At 42.6% G+C, this 19,721-nt stretch overlaps 3 protein-coding genes across 3 annotated transcripts; 1 reads left to right on the top strand and 2 right to left on the bottom strand.

Moving 5' to 3' along the window:
• The first annotated feature begins 116 nt into the window (after positions 1 to 116).
• mrps7 (mitochondrial ribosomal protein S7) lies at positions 117 to 4,107 on the top strand. Its single transcript, XM_034038150.3, has 5 exons — positions 117 to 418; positions 1,331 to 1,522; positions 1,790 to 1,853; positions 2,147 to 2,314; positions 2,906 to 4,107. The coding sequence occupies exons 1-5, from the start codon at positions 375 to 377 to the stop codon at positions 3,125 to 3,127; spliced, it is 690 nt and encodes a 229-aa protein (XP_033894041.1). The 5' UTR covers positions 117 to 374; the 3' UTR covers positions 3,128 to 4,107.
• A 2,792-nt stretch (positions 4,108 to 6,899) lies between these two features.
• LOC117422909 (MIF4G domain-containing protein B-like) lies at positions 6,900 to 11,972 on the bottom strand. Its single transcript, XM_034038151.3, has 6 exons — positions 11,817 to 11,972; positions 10,361 to 10,496; positions 8,734 to 8,843; positions 8,486 to 8,641; positions 8,004 to 8,096; positions 6,900 to 7,698 (listed from the first exon to the last, which is right to left on the bottom strand). The coding sequence occupies exons 2-6, from the start codon at positions 10,440 to 10,442 to the stop codon at positions 7,471 to 7,473; spliced, it is 669 nt and encodes a 222-aa protein (XP_033894042.3). The 5' UTR covers positions 10,443 to 10,496; positions 11,817 to 11,972; the 3' UTR covers positions 6,900 to 7,470.
• A 660-nt stretch (positions 11,973 to 12,632) lies between these two features.
• On the bottom strand, positions 12,633 to 18,956 carry LOC117422904 (mitochondrial thiamine pyrophosphate carrier-like). The gene is made up of 7 exons (XM_034038139.3): positions 18,697 to 18,956; positions 18,112 to 18,265; positions 16,837 to 16,992; positions 16,082 to 16,252; positions 15,560 to 15,743; positions 15,076 to 15,206; positions 12,633 to 14,678 (listed from the first exon to the last, which is right to left on the bottom strand). The coding sequence occupies exons 2-7, from the start codon at positions 18,241 to 18,243 to the stop codon at positions 14,496 to 14,498; spliced, it is 957 nt and encodes a 318-aa protein (XP_033894030.3). The 5' UTR covers positions 18,244 to 18,265; positions 18,697 to 18,956; the 3' UTR covers positions 12,633 to 14,495.
• Between the last annotated feature and the right edge of the window lie 765 nt (positions 18,957 to 19,721).

Below are 19,721 nucleotides of genomic sequence, written 5' to 3' on the forward strand. Positions count from 1 at the left end.
TATATGCTTCGTTCTTCTTCTTCACGTTAATTTATATTGTACAAAAAGTAAAGACAGGTAGCAAAACAGAACTTAGCAGGGGGGATAGTTTTCTTTATTGCTGTTTAAATAACAGGGATCATTTATGAAGAATCATTGCCAAGCAGGTGTCTCTCCTGAGCCAGCGGTAATGCTGCAGTTCAGACAGGCGATGCAAACATTTTTGTATATCAGAGACAGAAGCAGCAATTACAAAGAAGGGTGTTGACAGTGAAATGTTTTTGTACCAGCGAGTATTGCAGGCGTTCATTTAGCTCTGAACAGTATAGGGGCGCAAGAGGGGGGTTTCAGGCAGTAGTTTGGCAACCCGCTTGGGTCCTCAGACCGAATCCAACATGGCTGCCTCCATAGCTAAATTCTTGAGACCCTGGAGTCCTGGGTAAATATTTATCAATATTATTCTATATATATATATAGTAGCTGTATTAAAAGCGGCTTGGATGATGTTACTGGCAGTCAACTCTGAAATGCGCGTCTCTATCACTTTTAAAATGTCTTCTGTGTCTATTCTACACACGCACATACACGGTTAGGTCAAGTGTAGTTCACGTTTAAAAGCATCACTTTAGTTATCCTCAACAGTGGAGATTTATTGAGTTAAGTAATATACCAGGGATGGAAATAAGACTCCTATTGCATAGCGGTATTATTATTATTATTATTATTATTATGTATTTCTTAGCAGACGCCCTTATCCAGGGCGACTTACAATCGTAAGCAAAAACATTTCAAGCGTTACAATACAAGTAATACAATAAGAGCAAGAAATACAATAACTTTTGTTCAAGTAAAGTACAAGTGTGACAAACCACAATTCAATAATACAGCAGATAATAGTGATAGTTACATCAGGATATGATTAAATAGTGATAGTTACATCAGGATGTGATTAAATACAAAGTACTACAGGTTAAAAACTTGGCAGATTACAGTATTCTGAAGTACAGGATTAAATGCAGTAAAATAGGGGCTGATAAGAGCAAAATAAAGCACATTTACATGAAGGGTGATAGTGTCCCAGGATACAAACAGAGGAGTTCTACAGGTGCTCTGTTACCCATTCCAGGTTTTACAGGTGAGTTACGATTATCCCCAGCGTATATAGGTAACAAGCTCAGGGATGTCCCATTAAACTCGTAGTAAAACCAGCAGTGGAGCACACTGCTACGCAACGGGAGTCTTACTGCCGCCCTGCTGTGTATGGCCTTTGTCACTGAATCCCGCCTCTTGTCTGCAATGCCGTGGATTTAAGAGACCGCTTTACCGGACAGTGTGGATGATTGTGTTCTAGGGTTCTCCCGGCGAGATGGACCAGGTACAACCCCTATTACCTGGAACCCGAGCCCTCTAAGGAAGTGTACCGCATCCCCGTCACGGAGCTCACGGACGAGCAGAAGGCGGCACAGGAGCTGAAAGCCGTGCGACCCATTAAGGCGGCCCCGCCGGGTCTCACCAGCTCGGTATTCAGCGACCCCACAGTCAGGTGCGGACAGGAGCAGATCGAAACATTCACCCTTACACATTAAATATATTAAGGAATGTAATGTCAACGATTAGAAATGTAGGGTTAATGATTTTTTTTTTTTTTAATCCAGTTGTTCTTTTGAGTTTTGTTGCTTCCTGCTTTATAAACAGTTACTGTGGCTTGAGAATTGACTGGGTTCATTATTATTAGGAACCCATTCATAGGAGTTGCATCCCTTCGGGTCGATATGTGTTTTATATTTTTTGATTTCTTTTCTGCCCACAGTAAATTTGTTAATATGATGATGGAAGATGGCGATAAAGTGCTGGCCAGATCCATTATCACTCAGGTAAAACTGTTTTTCACATTGTGGGGGAGGGGGGCAGGCAGGTACTTAGTGATATCCACTCCACTGCAGTGCAATGCATTCCTTTAACCTTGATGGGTCTGTTTGATCAACCTGAGACATCATTACTTCATCAGGATGGAGAGTACTTTCAGGTTCAGATATGTATAGAGCTGCAGTCTACTATTGTCGCCTGCTGTTGCACTCGCTTGCATAATCCCAGTATCACTGCTACTCATATACTGCCATAGAGTAATTGACATCAATTTCTAAATGTTTTGTTTTTCTTCCCCAAGACATTTGAAAGCATGAAGAGGAAGCAGGTGGAGAAGTATCACAAAGCCCCAGCAACAGAGAAGGAGGGGATTGAGTGTAACCCGTACACCATCTTCCACCAGGCTCTGGAGAACTGCAAGCCTATAATCGGTCTGATCAGCATTCAGAAAGGAGGCAAATACTACCAGGTTGGTGGATCCTGGAGTTGTCCGTGGTGTCTGTCTGTCTTGAGGCTTAACGTCGTATTCAATCTTGAAGGGGTTTTCATTTCTGTCGACTTGACTAAAGCCTGCTGCAGCAGCAGCAGCAACACTGACCTGCATAGTATATTTGAGGGGTGTCCTGGGAAAACTTGATACCCCGCATTTAAAATGTTCTTTAGATAACCTTTACATGCTTCATTTTAACCTCTTAAGGAACGCAAGGAATTTAAACCCTGTTTCGTGCACCTCATTGCAAAAATAAGAAAGTTGGCATAATTTCTATTTGTGGGACACGTATGTCCCTTGTACCTTTAAAGGGTTAACAACCAAATACAATTTTTTGGAAAACTGAAATGCTTGTGGGTATGCACCACGTGTTTTACATTTTCCATAATACAAAATACATTGCTAATATTAGTAATATAAGTGATAATATAAGTTTTTCCAGGACAGCTGTAATTTGCACTTTGCAGTGTCTGTAATACCAAGTTCTTTCAAAACCGTATTCATGCCGTAGCAGAGCGGACCTGAACACTGCAGGAGCTGGTTTTGATGCTGAGTTCTGTTCTGTTCCAGGTTCCCACGCCGCTGACTGACAGTAGGCGCCGCTTCCTGGCGATGAAATGGTTGATTACGGAGTGCCGGGACAATAAGCACCGGCGCACCCACATGTACGAGAAGCTGTCCCAGGAGCTGCTGGCAGCCTTCATGAACGAGGGCAACGTGATCAAGAGGAAGCACGACATGCACAAGATGGCAGAGGCCAACAGGGCCTTCGCGCACTACCGCTGGTGGTAGAGCCTCCAGAACGATCAGATAGGCACTGCGTACCTTACAGGAGAGGAACTGGAACAAACTGGCACGTCTTCATCAGCTTTGGAAGCTGCAGTCAGTTTGACATTTGACTTCCAGCAGTGGATCGGGTGGATGTTTCCATTGTGTGTTTTAGCGAGATGTCACCAACACAACCTTTTTTGATTTTTATTGCTCTTTGTCTGTCCACTGGTTTTGTAGGTCAGCCCTAGCGCCTTTTCTCTCTGGAGCAGTTAGCAGGTGTTTGCATTCCAGTTTGTATTGTGTCTTCCAAGTGCAAACAACTAAGCGCCCTGTGGTGGAGCTGTGTTATTGCACACCTGCAGTGGGTGCAGTGCAGTGCAGTGCAGTGTATGGCTGAAGTGCAGAGGATACAGAGCAGTTCAGACTGGAATATTTCTTGAAGAAAACAAAGTTTACTGCTGTCCTTACCACGCATCAGGCAAATTGTGTGTTTTTGTTCTTGTTAATTGTCTGATCTGGACCAGGGATTTAATTGCAGTCAATTTGAATGAAAAAAACTGAATCAAAACAAAGCGTCCCTGATAGAAGAGGCTCAGGAAACCTAGTAAGCGAGTAAAAATAAATTGTCCACTTTAGTCCCAGCACTTAGCAACTCTCTCTATTAAAACTACATTGTCGTCTAAAAAAAAAAAATCATTCAGTAGTTGGAATGTATTCAATTAATTACCATTCCTGGACTGAACAGCCCCTTCATAATTCCCTCCCAGGGCAGAACCGTGTTCTTTGCTTGGGGAATGCTCAAATTCTCAAAGGGACTTTTGTTTCCTTAAGTGAATGTGGGTCAGTTTATAGTCCTGCACTGCACCAGTGGGGAATGCAGACAGCAATGCAAACATAAGGTAGCAAATTTCACATGCTATAAAAGTTTTTTATATATATATATATATATATATACACACATACACACACCTTAATTATTAAAGATTATGTTCTACACAGCATGTTTCTTTGTTCTTATTTGTGATGCATGTTAATAAACATACTGTACTTGTGGAAGAGTCTTTTCAAGTAAATTCAGAAGCACCAAATTTGAACCATTTTATTTTCAAATGCATCAAATACAAAATCCTCAATGTATCAAATCCTCCACCCCATTTCTACAGCCTAAACTCAGTCTTAGAACAGACAAAAAAAAAATACATGAACATGTTCTAGTTGTAAAAAATCATATTTACTGTACATGTTCTTATGAAAGCAAATACATTAGTAATAATAGCACTCATATTGCTTCCCTTTCTTCAATATGAAATTTAAACCTTGGAACCTGTTAGCCTATGATGCAGATAGACCCCTCATACTGGACACAGCATACCAGACGCCCTTTAACTTAGACATTAGGATACTATCACAGGAGTGATCACCAAAGTTTCAACACCCACGGCTTACCTTTTATTAGCAGAAGCATCATTCTCACTGGCTGATCTTCCTGTGTTGAATTAATTCAAGCAGGTATTTTAACTACAGCACTGGAGATGGATGTTGCTACAGCTTGCTGGTACCCAATACATTTCTTTGCTTTAGTTCAAACTCACTTGGATGGTTTAGCTACAATCCGACCCACAGCAGTGTTAAAATTAAAGTAAAAAAAAACAGTGGAGAATGTTTTCAGGAAGGGGACGGGCCCCAGATAACGTTCATACTATTGAAAAAGGTATGATAATCGCTTTCAAAGCCTTGGTTATCCCTCAAATGCACACCACAGTGCAAGACAAAAGCCAGCTTGGGGAGTCTTAAAACACAGAATTCAGTATTTAGTTCAATGACCAGGCAGTACGGTTAAGCTAATATTTACTGAGCATCAAAAGAAACATAACATTATTATAACTATTATATATAAATGATGGACATTGACAAAATGTTTTTGGTTTCTTTTTAATCACTCGATCATTCATCCTTGACCATGACACGATTGAGTGACTATGACTGAAGCACTGATACACTTAATCACCTGATTAGCGAGACAGTTGATTGGACACTGGGTATGGAGTGATTTCAGCTGTTGAATTGCAAGCTTGAATAAAAGCAGTAAAGAAAATCACAGAAAAAAAAACAACATGCCACGTCTGTCAAGAGAGGCTGGACTAGGGCAGCGTACTGTGACTCGCCGTCTTGGGTGCTCACAGCCAGCAATTTCAAACCTGGCGAGATGGTATAACCAGACACACCGACAGGCCACAAACTGGGAGACCACTGAACAGGCAGATGCTTATCCAGGCACTACAAGAAAAATGGGCCAGGATTCCACAAGACCACATCCGAAACCTGGTGCAAAGCATGCGTCGCAGATGTACTGCTTGTATTGCTTCCAACGCTGCCACACACGCAACTATCCTGTGACTTTCACAGTATCCCCCGTCCCCCCATAACTTTAGACAGTAAAATGTCAATTGTTAATCAACACAATAAAAAGTCACTGCACCTGCTCTAAAACAGAGTTTGTCATTTTTCGATCACATTTAGTGAAATATAAGTGATAGGTTTCTTTTGATGCTCAAATATAAGTGATAGGTTTCTTTTGCAGAACACTGCATTCTTAAAGGCCATGCACACAATCAAGCGACTGGACAGGTACAGTGTACTGACAGTCGGGTGCATCTTGGGCAATGGCCATTGCTGAAACAACGTTTCTTAAAAGCGAGAAATAAGAGAGAGCAATGGCAATAAAACCAGCTTTCGTTTCGTGCCGGGTATCCAGTACTTGGCACGTGGACAACTTAGAATTTATATTTTAGAGACATAATTGCAGTGATTATTCAATTGCTTCTATTTGTGCCAATTTAATTGACTAACAGCGACTTCAATTGAAGTAATTCGTTGCCACTGTGAGACGTTTGTTTTAAGAGAATGCTGCTAATTGCACTTTTGATCAACGATGTGTTGAGACTGATTCAAAGAGAATGGGAATTGGGAATCGCTTGTAAAATGGAATTGGAAAGCAGGAATTGACCCCCACCCTGATCCTGGATCAGCTTGGTTGTGTGTCCTGGCCATGAAATTGATAATGGAATCAAAATCCTACGTGGAAAACGTAACAACATTTCTTCCAACTCCAAATCCAATCAACAAAAAAATTCTTTGTTTTTTTTTCAGCACCAGGAAGTTGTTCAGCCCTGACTTCATGAAAAAAAAAAAACTTCTGTATCAAAAACAGTGTAGAAAAGTTATAAGAAGAAAAAGAAATACAGATTAGCCTATTTCTATATCTGTGTACAGCAACTAATCGCATCCCAAAACAGCTACATGAACAGAGAACGGTATGTACTGAGCAGTGGAAACAGCACCCCCTGCTGTAAGCATGTGTATTGCAACCCATGACGTAAGCCATCACTGCACGTGACATGGAACCTACCTGTCAAACTGCAACCAGGGCTGTTACAAAACTAAACAGCTGCAAAATGCATAGAGCTTGCAGACTTTTACACAGAAAGAGTGCTGGCCACCACTATGTAATGGCTTGCCTCTCTTTGTAGCTGCTTTAGAAATTGCAATCATAGCTGGACATTGCTGTTCAGAAGGGGCCCGGGTCACAACTTGATAGGCTGTTCAATGTTACAGTTCATTAACAGACTCAAATGGATTTTTTCTTTTTTGCTGTTAAGTGCTAAAAATGTGTGTAATTAAGACTTAAGTTACAAAATCCCCCCCCCCCCCCCCCCCCCACCACAAAAGGAAGGCAAACCTGTGATTAAAGATCTGCTGGATCGTCTTACTAAACTTGTCCTGTGAAGCCTGCCGCACAGTTAAAGTGATCTGTTTTGGTTTGACTGAGCTGGTGTTCAGCAGTCACAGTGATGCTTTCTGGGGTTTTCTGTAGGGTTAGAGGCGTCAGGAGTCAAGCCTGTTGGGGCTGGTTTGGAAAATCTAAGACTTTGTGTAATCTAGAGTGTGCACACTTTATATAGTGTGCACACTTTATATAGTGTGCACACTTTACACTTTATTTATCTGAAAGGCATACACTTCATATTATATCTATTGAAGCGGACAGTACCTGCAGCTGTGAAGGAAGTTTAAGGATGGTTGCCACTGAATCGTGCTGAATGATGAAATGATTGTATTTTAACATCTTGGATCTTCATTTAGTGGACAAAAACCAACTCCTTCACACACCTGATACTGCACTTAGGTGCAACTATAAGCCAAAAGTCATTATCCAAAATGTGTGTCTGCTTCACTCTAGTGGATTGTAGTTGTGTCTAGTTGGTCTGCACTCCGATAAGAACTCTTCCCCCCACCCTTGCCCCAGTGTGATACCTGACGTCTCTAACCCCGGCCCTGCTCCCGTCCCTGCCGCCCCTCCCTCCTCAGTCTGTGAGCTCGCTGTAGTAGTATTTCTGTCCCGTGTCGCTGAGCCGCCAGCCCCCCGCCCTGAACTCCAGGATCTCCAGCAGCAGGAGGCGTGCCAGCGAGCTGAGCCCCTCCTGTAGCAGGAAGCCGTCCCGCAGCACGAAGAACAGGTCGTCCATGCGCTGCACGTCCATCTTCTCCAGCTGGTCCCCGATGCGGTGCAGCTGCAGCACCAGGCAGTCCACCTGCAACACACACCATGCATGAAATACTGAAAACAAGCTGGAGAAAAAAAACAAACATTTGAAGTTGTTTTGGACACAATTACATATAATATATTTTTCATCTATATAAATATAATTTTTTCTATTGCTTTATTAATGGGGGAAAAAATGACATCCCCATATGAGGTAATCATGCATTTGCGTCTTACATATGTCCGTATGTGAGGTCGCCATGCATGAAAGGGTGAAACATTTTCTGAGCATTAAGCATTTTGAATTGTTCTGCTGTGCAGAAGCAGAACTGAGACCCTCCTCCTCCTCCTCACCTCCTCCTCGTTCCGCAGCGAGTCTGCCTGGCCCAGTCTGAAGAGACAATCATACACGGGGTGGACCAGCGCCCTCATGGGCATGTTGTTCACCTGGAACCCAATAACAAACACTGCTGTCACCCGTCTGGGGTCCTGTTCTGTGCTGTCATACTGCAGGCAACCTTTTCAAAATTGAATCATTTCATTTTACATTACAAAATACAAATTGCACAATTTTTCTGGAACAGTAAAATTAAAGTTACAAAAATAATAACACACTTTGCGTACTTAAATGGATCTTCTTGTTAGTTAATTTGAGTACTGTACTTGCAAGGATGCGTGCAGCGAATGCATAGCTGTTAAGGTCTCACAAACCCAGTTGTCTTGTTTAGCAAGTTCAGTTAGGCTGCTTGGAGTTTCGGGAAGACATTTTTTTTTATGTACAAAATAAGCAGAGAAGCCCAAATAAACTGTTTGAAGTGGGGGAATGACGACAGCACCTTGAGGTAGTCGAAGACATTACAGATGAAGGTGACGTAGCAGACCCACTCCTGCAGGGACCTGCTCCGAGTCTCCTCCCGGTGCTTGAACTCCTGCTGCAGCCGGTTCAGGAGGCTCCTCCGGAACACGTTGGAGCCGCTCTCCTTGGTCTCTGCCTGCGAGGGGAGTCGGGAAACAACAAGCGTTACAGCTCTGCGCCTCGGCTCCAGGGAACAGAGATGGCAAGGAGAGGGTCAGGAGGCATTACCTGAACGATAGTGAAGCAGATCCGGCCGGCTTCTTTACTGAACACCTGGTCCTTCAGAGACTGATCCACAATCACCGCAGCCACTTTCTCCAGATCCACCGCACCAGGCTCTATGGAGGAGGGAGGGGTCAGCCAGTGATCATTACCAAAACACACACCAAACACGCAGGGATCATTACCAAAACACACACCAAACATGCAGGGATTATTACCAAAACACACACCAAACACGCAGGGATCAGCCAGTGATCATTACTAAAACACACCGGGATCAGCCAGCGATCATTACCAAAACACACCGGGATCAGCCAGCGATCATTACCAAAACACACCGGGATCAGCCAGCGATCATTACCAAAACACACCGGGATCAGCCAGCGATCATTACCAAAACACACAGGGATCTCCAGCGATCATTACCAAAACACACCGGGATAAGCCAGCAATCATCACCAAAACACACACCAAACACCCAGGTATCTCCAGCAATCATTACCAAAACACACAGGGATCTCCAGCAATCATTACCAAAACACACACCAAACACACAGAGATCTCCAGCAATCATTACCAAAACACACACCAAACACGCAGGGATCTCCAGCAATCATTACCAAAACACACACCAAACACGCAGGGATCTCCAGCAATCATTACCAAAACACACACCAAACACGCAGGGATCTCCAGCAATCATTACCAAAACACACACCAAACACGCAGGGATCTCCAGCAATCATTACCAAAACACACACCAAACACACAGGGATCTCCAGCAATCATTACCAAAACACACACCAAACACACAGAGATCTCCAGCAATCATTACCAAAACACACACCAAACACGCAGGGATCTCCAGCAATCATTACCAAAACACACACCAAACACGCAGGGATCTCCAGCAATCATTACCAAAACACACACCAAACACGCAGGGTTCTCCAGCAATCATTACCAAAACACACACCAAACACACAGGGATCTCCAGCAATCATTACCAAAACACACACCAAACACGCAGGGATCTCCAGCAATCATTACCAAAACATGCAGGGATCTCCAGCAATCATTACCAAACCACACACAGCAGGCGGAAGAGCTTCAAATGCATCCAACGCTCGCAACCTTTGGAATTCTCTTGTAATCGCGGTGGAAGTTAGAGGGAAAGCAACGTGCAAGCTGGAAACAACACTTTGACATACAAGGCTGTTGCCATTAAACAATACTTACATGTATTCATTTAAAAAAGCTCACTCAAGTAAAACTGTGTTCTGGTTTGGACTGAAGATAATTTAGTATAAAGAGGGCGCACATGGACTATAGTCTAACGCAGGGGTCTCTAACCCTGGTCCTGGAGAGCCCCAGTCCTGCAGCTTTTCTAGGTGTCTTCACATCATCAATGGCTAAAGATCTGGAACACATGTGAATCTTGATTAATTAAGCCAATAATAGGTTAAACTAAGTAACTGAGAGCTCGATTGAAATGAAAAACCAGCAGCTCCCCGGGACCGGGGTGGGAGACTCCTGCTGTAGACACACAGGAGAAAACAGGTTTTGAATATGAGAGAACGCATGTACACATGTACGGCAACACTGAACCCAAAAGCAGGCTGACCGAGCTGACCTTTCAGTGCGGTTTTTAGCAGCTGCTGTGTTTCTACATCAAAAGACTGGATCTTGTACTCCTCTTTGTTTGAATTCTCCATGGTTTACACACGCACACACTCTCCTCCTGCAGGGAGGGTAATAGCTGGGACCTTCTGAAAAACAAAAGAACAAAACTAAAGTTTTAAAAGAAGATTTGTTTGTTTAGTTATGCATTATTTGCACACACACACACACACACACACACACACACACACACACACACACACAATAAGGGTGGCATTCACATCATGGCAAAAATATTTCACTCGGCTGGGAAAAGAGGTCTGGGAACTGCATTGTCCTCAATTGCACCAACCCTGTCACTTTCCCAGGTCAAACAGGAAGCCTTTCATAGGGGTATTATAGGTGATTACCAGGACATCAGGATGGGATTACATTATCACCAATGCTGGGTATACAAATCCAACATTCAATGCTGAGTTCACATGTTTACATTCAAAAGCATGAATGCATGCCAGGAAAAACACATTTACAGTAATAAATCATTTAAAAAAAACACAAAAGGTTGTGGCTTTGACGACCTCCTGGCATGCATTGCAGTGTGAGATTGTTATGGTGAATGTGCTTTGAAAAAAAATCTTTTTTTCATATATATATAATGCGATATAAAAAAATAAAATAAAATGTTATACAGTGTTCCTAAAAGTTTTCTTCAGAGCCAGAGGTAGACAGCATTGATCCACGCGTTAGCTAGACAAAACCGCCTTACATATAACTGTCTATATAACGCATGCGTTCCAATTTGTATTTAGTTTTTATTAAAAAATATATATAGTAATAATATTTTGTTCCACAAACAATATAGCAACTTCTTATTACCTGTCTAGGTATGTTATTATTATTATTATTATTATTATTATTATTATTGTAATAAAAAATTGAGGATTTTTTTTTGGTGACCGCAGAGACCACAGTGAATTAAAATCTTGTAAAATAATAAAAAAACACAGTTGTATCAGAAAATCCAAAACTTAACTACCGCTAACCGAATACTACAAATACTAGGGTCGAAATACGTTTATTTGTAGCACAGCATTTCAAGAGTGAAGGATTTTTTTTAAAAAAAAATATCACTTTTGCATTTCCAAAATTCTACAAATTCACACTGCAGTATTTACAGTAATCGCATTATTATTGAATCGGGTAAAACTTTCACCTCCCTCACAAGCAGCAACTCTCAAACTACAGAACTAGACTCATAGTCGATTTACCGAGGATGATGAATCGATTAGCATTCCCGTGCTACAACTGAACATTTTAAAATCCATTAAAAACGAACAGAACACACGATGATAGGGTGCAAACTGCAAATGAAATGGAATTATTTAGAAAACAAATAACCACACCAGCCCATAAAAAAAATAAAATAAAACGTTTAAAATAAATAAAAGAAAGAAAAGCGTTTCGCTTACTTTATAACGTGAACTCTCGTCAGGGCGCAGACACTGTTTACATTACCAACGAGACTCTTCCTCCTCACTTTGCTAGGTCACTTCCTCGAGTTTTCATTTAAATGTCCGGAATCAATCAGCTGCACAGCATCGCCGCCTACTGTTCGAATCGCACACTGCAGCTTGTGAGCACCGCTGTTTACAGGCCCGTTCATTAACAAAAAACCTTTATATGGGGACATAGAAGACTGAAATCCATTACGACCTCATATGAGGATGCCACCCCCCACTATAAAAGCAATGGAAAGAAATTTATGATGGGCCAAAAACTACTTTTTTCAGCTACTTATAAAAAAAAAAAAAATCATGCATAGAAAATTTGATTTTTTTTTTACTCAATAATAATAATAATAATAATAATAATAATAATAATAATAATAATAATTTGTTTATCAATGTACCACCAAACTTTTGTAAATATAAAAGTTTTGATTTGTTCGTTGCCGGCCTTGACTGCAGCCCGACACTGAAGGAACGAAGGCAATAGTACAGAGAGCTTCACAACCTCTATGCGTGTGCTCATGGTGTCCTTCCTAAATTAAAAACCAGCCCGATTCACTTTGTGTGCACATGTTCCTCTTGAGGCAAAACCTAGGGATGCAGCTACATTGCCTCGAAAGCAAAGCACACACATGCTGCTACCTAGTTAACTAGGTGTATTGTAAATACCCAGGAGAGTGGCAAGTGACTGTGGTGGGCAAGAGGGGAGTCATCTTGCAGTGTAAAGTGCTGTTCTCCCCTCCCTCTTTCTGACAAAAAGTCATTGACATAGAGAAGTCAGAAATAAAATATTTAATGTTTTTCATCCTTTTCAAAATACAGCTGGTTACAGTTACACAGAGCAATAATGTAGTCTATTGAGACAACATTGTAACAGAGCAACATTCTACTGAAGGTATCAGATGCATCCTTTAGTACAAACAAAAACAGTGGCGCCCAATTCACTAGAGTAAGGATTATCTTAATGTCAGTCCTATATAACATTTTGTAGAAGTTTTTTTTATTTTTTTATCCTGCTATATTTCATTCCCAGTTTTAGTGTTGTTATCTTCTCCTATGATAAGACGTCTATTCCTCCTTGTAGCAGTCCTGCACACTTGGTCAGTACAGAGCACTCCTTCTCTATCTGTAGTTCACATGATTTTGTATACTGTAGGATCCGTAACTTGCATTAAAATGACTTTTTGACCTAAGTTTTGGTTGCCGTTGCCTTAAAGAATTCTATGTACAGATAAGAAGGTAAGCATTCACCCTAAAGAAAAGACAGATGAATAAACTGCTTTTACATGTACTTTTGTATCTAACAAGTACAGGCATAAAGTTTATAACATGTTTATTATAAGTACAGATAAAAGCTAGACTAGGTTGGAGCTGCTAAGTAAGAAGTGTTGCTAGTCAGCAGGAGTGACAATCCTGGTGCTCTGGGGAATACCTCACCTGGTTTCACACTCCCAACATCACCAGCAACATGTGAGATCGATAATCAAAGGATGCTGATGTGAGGGGTCAAATGTGCTGCTGCCACTCCGCTCCCAGGCACCTCAAGACTTTGCTGTTCTTTGTTAAAGGTGCTGCACAATACACTGCAAATGCAAGTCCCTTTCCTACTAATGCAAGTCAGACACAACTCAATGGTATTCATTAAATCTGTACAAATGTTTAATTTAGTGCAGTGGAGCCCATCTAGAAAGACCATTACCTCTAGTGCCCAGGAGGGGTGAGCAGAGGTATTTGTGCGTGATTCACAGTTTCCCTTCACTATGTTCTTTTCTTTCTACCCAACAAACATCAACAGTGATATTAATATAATGTCTATTTTTATATAGCGCCTTTCATAGTGGACCACCATCACAAAGCGCTTTACAGAGGTAGGCTGTGAACTGTGCATTATAGGACATTGATTTAACATCTCATCCACAGGACAGAGCACAAGAAGGTTAAGTGACTTGCTCAGGGTCACACACAGCGAGTCAGTCAGTGGCAGAGTTGGGATTTGAACCAGTGACCTTCTGGTTACAAGCCCTGGACTTTAACCACTGGACCACACTGCCTCCTATTGTATTAAACTTACTTTTAGCCTTTCCACTGTACTGGGTACTGGGATCCAGCATACTGGGGCCAGATTCAAGAAGCATTTTAACCAGATGGAAAATATAAAAATGTTCTAAAAACTTTTAAATAAATAAATCCATTTATGTTAACTGAGAAGCTCCTGAGGAGTACATAAGCCTAAGGTTTCTGTCGCTAGTTCTAAGACATGTTTATTTTTGATTTGGCACTGCAGTAAACGACAAGCAAACGACACAGGGCAGGTCCACCTAGGTAACTGATCAAAGAGTATTAGTGCTGTGGAGAGTGAGGAACAGCACAAGGACTCCACTATTCCAGGACAGCAGTGGAGTGGCGTTGGATCCTGCGGACAGATTCAGGTCACATCACTGACGGCAGGCTCTTGTCGTGCCTGTGGTTGAGGTCCCAGGTCCCAGAGAGTCTCCCTCTGACCAGGAGCTCAACCAAGAACCATGAAAGAGTTTGAATAATCGAGAGCTCTAGTGCAGAAGATGAATGAGGCACTTTCGCCAAGCAGATGTCAGAGGTGCTCAGTGCAGCTCAGTGCCTCTCTCTCTGTCTTGCAGCTAATCACCCATCTCGTTCCTTCAGGCTCAGCAGGGTGTTGCAGAAGAACTCGTAGCCGAATAAAGTGAATCCCGTGGAGACAGCGGCCTTGAGCAAGCTGGGTGACAGACCCTTAAAGTATCCTCTCGCCCCTTCGTCCTGGCCGATCTTCACAATGCAGTCTAGAACCCCCCGGTAAGAGCACACCTGTACACACACACACACACACACACTTACTGTGGTGAGGAAATGCCACTACTGTACAGGTGGTTTGACACACCTGTACAGTATGGCAAGCTTACACAATGGCACAAGGTGTATTGCTTCTGTTTAAATTTGCCAGAATGAAATCTGTTAAAGCAGCATACTAGTTTCTAAAAAACAAACAAACAATGTGGGCTAGATTCTAAGCTATTTACTCTAATTTTTAACACAAACAAAAACAACTTAAGACTGCTTACAGTCCACTAAAATTAAAAGTCTGAGTTGTTTATTTCTTAACTTTACGGTATGTTACTGAGAATAAATGCACTAAAGACGGTTGTGAATTAAACCCAGCATGTTCTGTGTCTGAAGGGTTGACGGCAGTCAGTCCGATTCTTACCTGTCCGAAGGCGGTCCGCGCCTGTTCGAAGCCCCCCACTTGCAGCCTCTTCTTGAACAGGTCGAAGGGGTAGGTGATGGTCTTGCTGAGAACCCCGGCACAGCTCCCACTCACCAGGTTTCTAATATTACCTGGACACAGGAGAGCAATGAAACCGCAGAGAGATTTACACCTGGCACAGAAACGCCTGGCAAAGCAGCACAACAACGTGCAATTGGTTAAAAACCCGTTTTGCAGTTTTCCTATACATTTATCAAAATTCCCCAATGATTTGCCATGTTTTTTTTATTTATTACCATGCTTTCACATACCTCTCTGTACTTCCCCATGCTTGAATACACTTTGCAATGTTTTTACCGTGGTAAACTCCTTGAAACAATGCTCAGTTCTCTTACTTGGGTGCTCATGATAATTATTACGTATTTATTTCACAACAAAGCAGAGGGCGGTTTTGACTTCAGGTTTCTGCAACACATCTCCCCACCTTTTGTGTCTGGGTCTGCGGGAAAGGCCCACAGGTAGACCTGCTTGAATATGTTGTAGAAGTAGAACTGGAGCCCGGCAGAGGGGAAGATCGCGATCGCGGTGGGGGTCAAGCCGCGGTAAAACGTCAGGGGGCCTTCCGTCCGGTACATGGTGGCCACTGCGTGCCTCAGATTCCGGTACACCTAAAACGTTTATTCAAACTGTTAGAGCTGCAGTCAGAAACCCGGTTTGTAACGGAATATCACAGGTATTAAAAATCGGCAATAAATCGATGCACTGAGAACACGTAATTATTAACAAGCAAAACAAAACAAAAAAAGATCTATAGATATGAAGACTCTTAAGATCCTTCACATGCATTTGAAGACATTTTTCATTAGACATTGTGATATTTCTCAACACATTACAGGATCGAGAGCTACGCAAGGTGAATGTTTAATTGAGGCGCTCAAACTAAAAGCCATGGCAATCAATAACAATGGATTGCGTCTCTCGTCTCCATGAAAGCAGCCAGTCTTACCTTGGGCTCCCCCTGGGCAGCGAAGCGGGTGCGCAGGGTGTCCAGCGGCTGGCAGGCCAGACTGGCGGTGCAGGCAGCCAGGCCCCCGCACACGAAGTGCACCGCGGCATTCCTGCTGTCGTAGGGGGTGCTGGTGTGGACAAACTCCGTCAGCATCTCGAAACTAACAAACTGGAAAAGCAAGAGAATGAAGAGCAACACGCAGCAACTGTGACTGTTGGAAGTAAACCCTTTTCAGCTGTTGGCTACTTGTTCTGCTACGTTTACCAGTCCGATTGGTCTCTCACATAAGAAAAGGGTTAAGCGACCTAAAGGCAATGCAGCCAGCAGCTGGAGGGCAGTGTGGGTGGAATGGGAGAACGTACCTGCACAGCTCCGAATGAGACATACAGCAGCTGGAGGGCAGTGTGGGTGGAATGAGAGAACGTACCTGCACAGCTCCGAATGTGACATACAGCAGCTGGAGGGCAGTGTGGGTGGAATGGGAGAACGTACCTGCACAGCTCCGAATGAGACATACAGCAGCTGGAGGGCAGTGTGGGTGGAATGAGAGAACGTACCTGCACAGCTCCGAATGTGACATACAGCAGCTGGAGGGCAGTGTGGGTGGAATGAGAGAACGTACCTGCACAGCTCCGAATGTGACATACAGCAGCTGGAGGGCAGTGTGGGTGGAATGAGAGAACGTACCTGCACAGCTCCGAATGTGACATACAGCAGCTGGAGGGCAGTGTGGGTGGAATGAGAGAACGTACCTGCACAGCTCCGAATGTGACATATAGCAGTTGGGCCGGGAGGTGTCCCTTCCAGAAAGCCGGCAGTCCCTCCTCAGTAAAGATGCATCGACAGCCCTGCCAGATACCATGATACTTGGCCCGTGGGTTTTTAACAGAAAGCTGCTCAATCTGAAGCTGGGGATAGGAAAAGACAATGCATTGAATGTAATACATGCAGAGTGAATCTACATCACAGAACGCCTCACACCACACTGCACAAAAGGTCAGTCCTTCCAGGAAAGCACAGACAGGATAGCAAGAGCATGAGTGTAATGTACCTACTAAGTTTTAGTATTTCAGTACACTACAGTGTGATGAATGTTTGAAGTAATTTATTTTTAGAGGAACGAAGACCAGTGATAACCAATTGCAGAGGGAAAAATGCTTACAATGGCTGCATACCGTTCATTAAATTTAACTATGTTTACTGGACAGTATAAATATTTACAGAATGACATCCTGCTGCAAATTTAGAAAGACAGAAGTGCTTGGTTCTTTTACTCTTGTAATTTTTATTTTTCTGTTTTCTGCTCTGAGACTGGGTGTGCCAAACTGACTCACCAGACTGGCATTCAGGAAACCAAGCCATCTGCAATGATAACATGATGTCTTAATGAAAACTGATTCAGAATATTCAAGGGGGGAAAAGCAAGAAGCTGGCAAGACCACTGTACAGCATATTGCATGGCTGTATTAGTTCAAATGCTTGATCTAATGCATGCAGGAGGCTGTGTGGTCCAGTGGTTAAAGAAACAGGCTAGTAACCAGGAGGTCCCCGGTTCAAATCCCACCTCAGCCACTGACTCACTGTGTGACCTTGAGCAAGTCACTTAACCTCCTTGTGCTCCGTCTTTCGGGTGAGACGTAATTGTAAGTGCAGCTGATGCATAGTTCACACACCCTAGTCTCTGTAAGTCGCCTTGGATAAAGGCGTCTGCTAAATAAACAAATAATAATAATAATAATGCTCTGTACATAACCTTTGCATTAGACCAGACCAGTCTGTAAAAAGCAAAGACTGCTCTAGTCTAAACACTCATGATGATCATCTAGAATAAAAATCCCTTCTTACTCATGTATAACTAAGTCAGCAAGCTCACCAGAAACAGAACAAACTTACAAATGGTATAAAGCTGAGCTTGTTACTTATAAACATGGTAGCTAATCAAGCTCGCAGTAAACGCTGGAATGGGTGAAACCGCTATGCAAGAGTATTACTTCCATCCCTAAAGCAGACCACTGTGGATTAAATACCTGAAATCTGATTTTAATTAAATCAAGGGGACTAATCATGGCCCTTGTGACCATTCCTGCCACAGACCCCGCAGCTGCGATCTCCGTGGTGGACAGAACAGGGCCCTCTGCTCTGGGGTCATAGCCAACCATTCCACAGCAGCACTGCGCGTTCCTGCAGGGGGACAGCAAACAACACAGGCTTACACCCAAGGTACAGCATGACTAGACTTGAGCAGATTTCAGCAGAAGGAATTACATAACAAGGCATGCACGATCTCAGACTGACGTGAATGAATATTTTATTTTTAAAAAACAGGTCAAAAGAGGTCAGCTGCTGGCATATACATAGCCAGGTCTCTTGCAAGCCGCAAGATTAGTTCGTGGCAATGTGATTCTACCGTATTTGACATACGAACTAATAATACGTAGAAGCTATTGCAATGTGATACGTTGCTATATTATCGACAATAAACAGTATTAATCAATGCCTCTACACATACTACAAGTTACAGAGTGCCAGCCAGCAGTAGTCATAGCTCGTGCTACTATATACCAATTACTGATAGTATTATTAAAACGTTTAGATATAGATTGTTAACTCACCAATACAAAATGACCTTGATTATGTTACAAAAAAACGTTAAAAGAAAAAAAAGCAAATTAAAATCGTAGATACAGACTTCATTTAAAGTCTCTCAGCGTTAATTTTAAAAATGCATTTTTTAATTTTATTTATTATATTTTTTTAAACCAAAAATGCCTTGAAAACTCTGTCCGCTTCCTCAAGTAGCTGTCACTCCCCAAATCCCGCCTCCCGTCTGATTGGCATCACCGCTCCACTGTCCAATCACAAGGCAAATCAGAAGGGCTCGCTCTGCCAAGGGCGGATCTTGTGTGCAAGGTCATTTTAATCACAAAGCACGCATGCGGGACACCAAGACCTTCAATAAGGGATTCTGGTATATGTAGTTTTTACACTAATCTAACTGCAGTTGGTGCAAAGCTGCCGTCTCAATGATTTCCAGTCCCCCATAGATTTGGGCGTCATTAAATTGAATTTCATCCAAATAAGTTATAGGAGACGTTGGGGACTACTTTTAAGTTTATGTTTTATTTTTCATTGTGCACTTTAATTGCTGAGTTTACCATATTTTATTTTCACCTCGACTTCCTGCCACACCACAATATACTCTCTTCCTGCACAACAGGTTTTAGGGTCCCACATAGTCCCAGACTGTGAGTGTGCGGTTCCAGAGGGATCCTAATACCAGCTGCACAGGAAGTGTATTTATAGTGTGGTGGCAGGAAAAACCTACAGCCAAAGGAATTTGTAGAAGGGCGTTACACTGCAAATGGGTTTGAAATCTATGGGTTTCTATCTCTTTAACATCACTGGAAGGGAAAGAGCGATTATATTGTGCAAACGTGTTCATCTGAATCAGTACTAGCATCTGAGCCAAGTGCTGACACCACAGTGCCACTGGCTCCTTGCACAGATGATTTATACCTGATGGAACAGGGCAGAGAGCTTGACAATGCAAACAAACTAGTGGTGGAGTAGTGGTTAGGGCTCTGGACTCTTGACCAGAGGGTCGTGGGTTCAATCCCCGGTGGAGGACACTGCTGCT

Source organism: Acipenser ruthenus, chromosome 17, assembly GCF_902713425.1.
Source record: "Acipenser ruthenus chromosome 17, fAciRut3.2 maternal haplotype, whole genome shotgun sequence".
NCBI lineage: Eukaryota > Metazoa > Chordata > Actinopteri > Acipenseriformes > Acipenseridae > Acipenser > Acipenser ruthenus.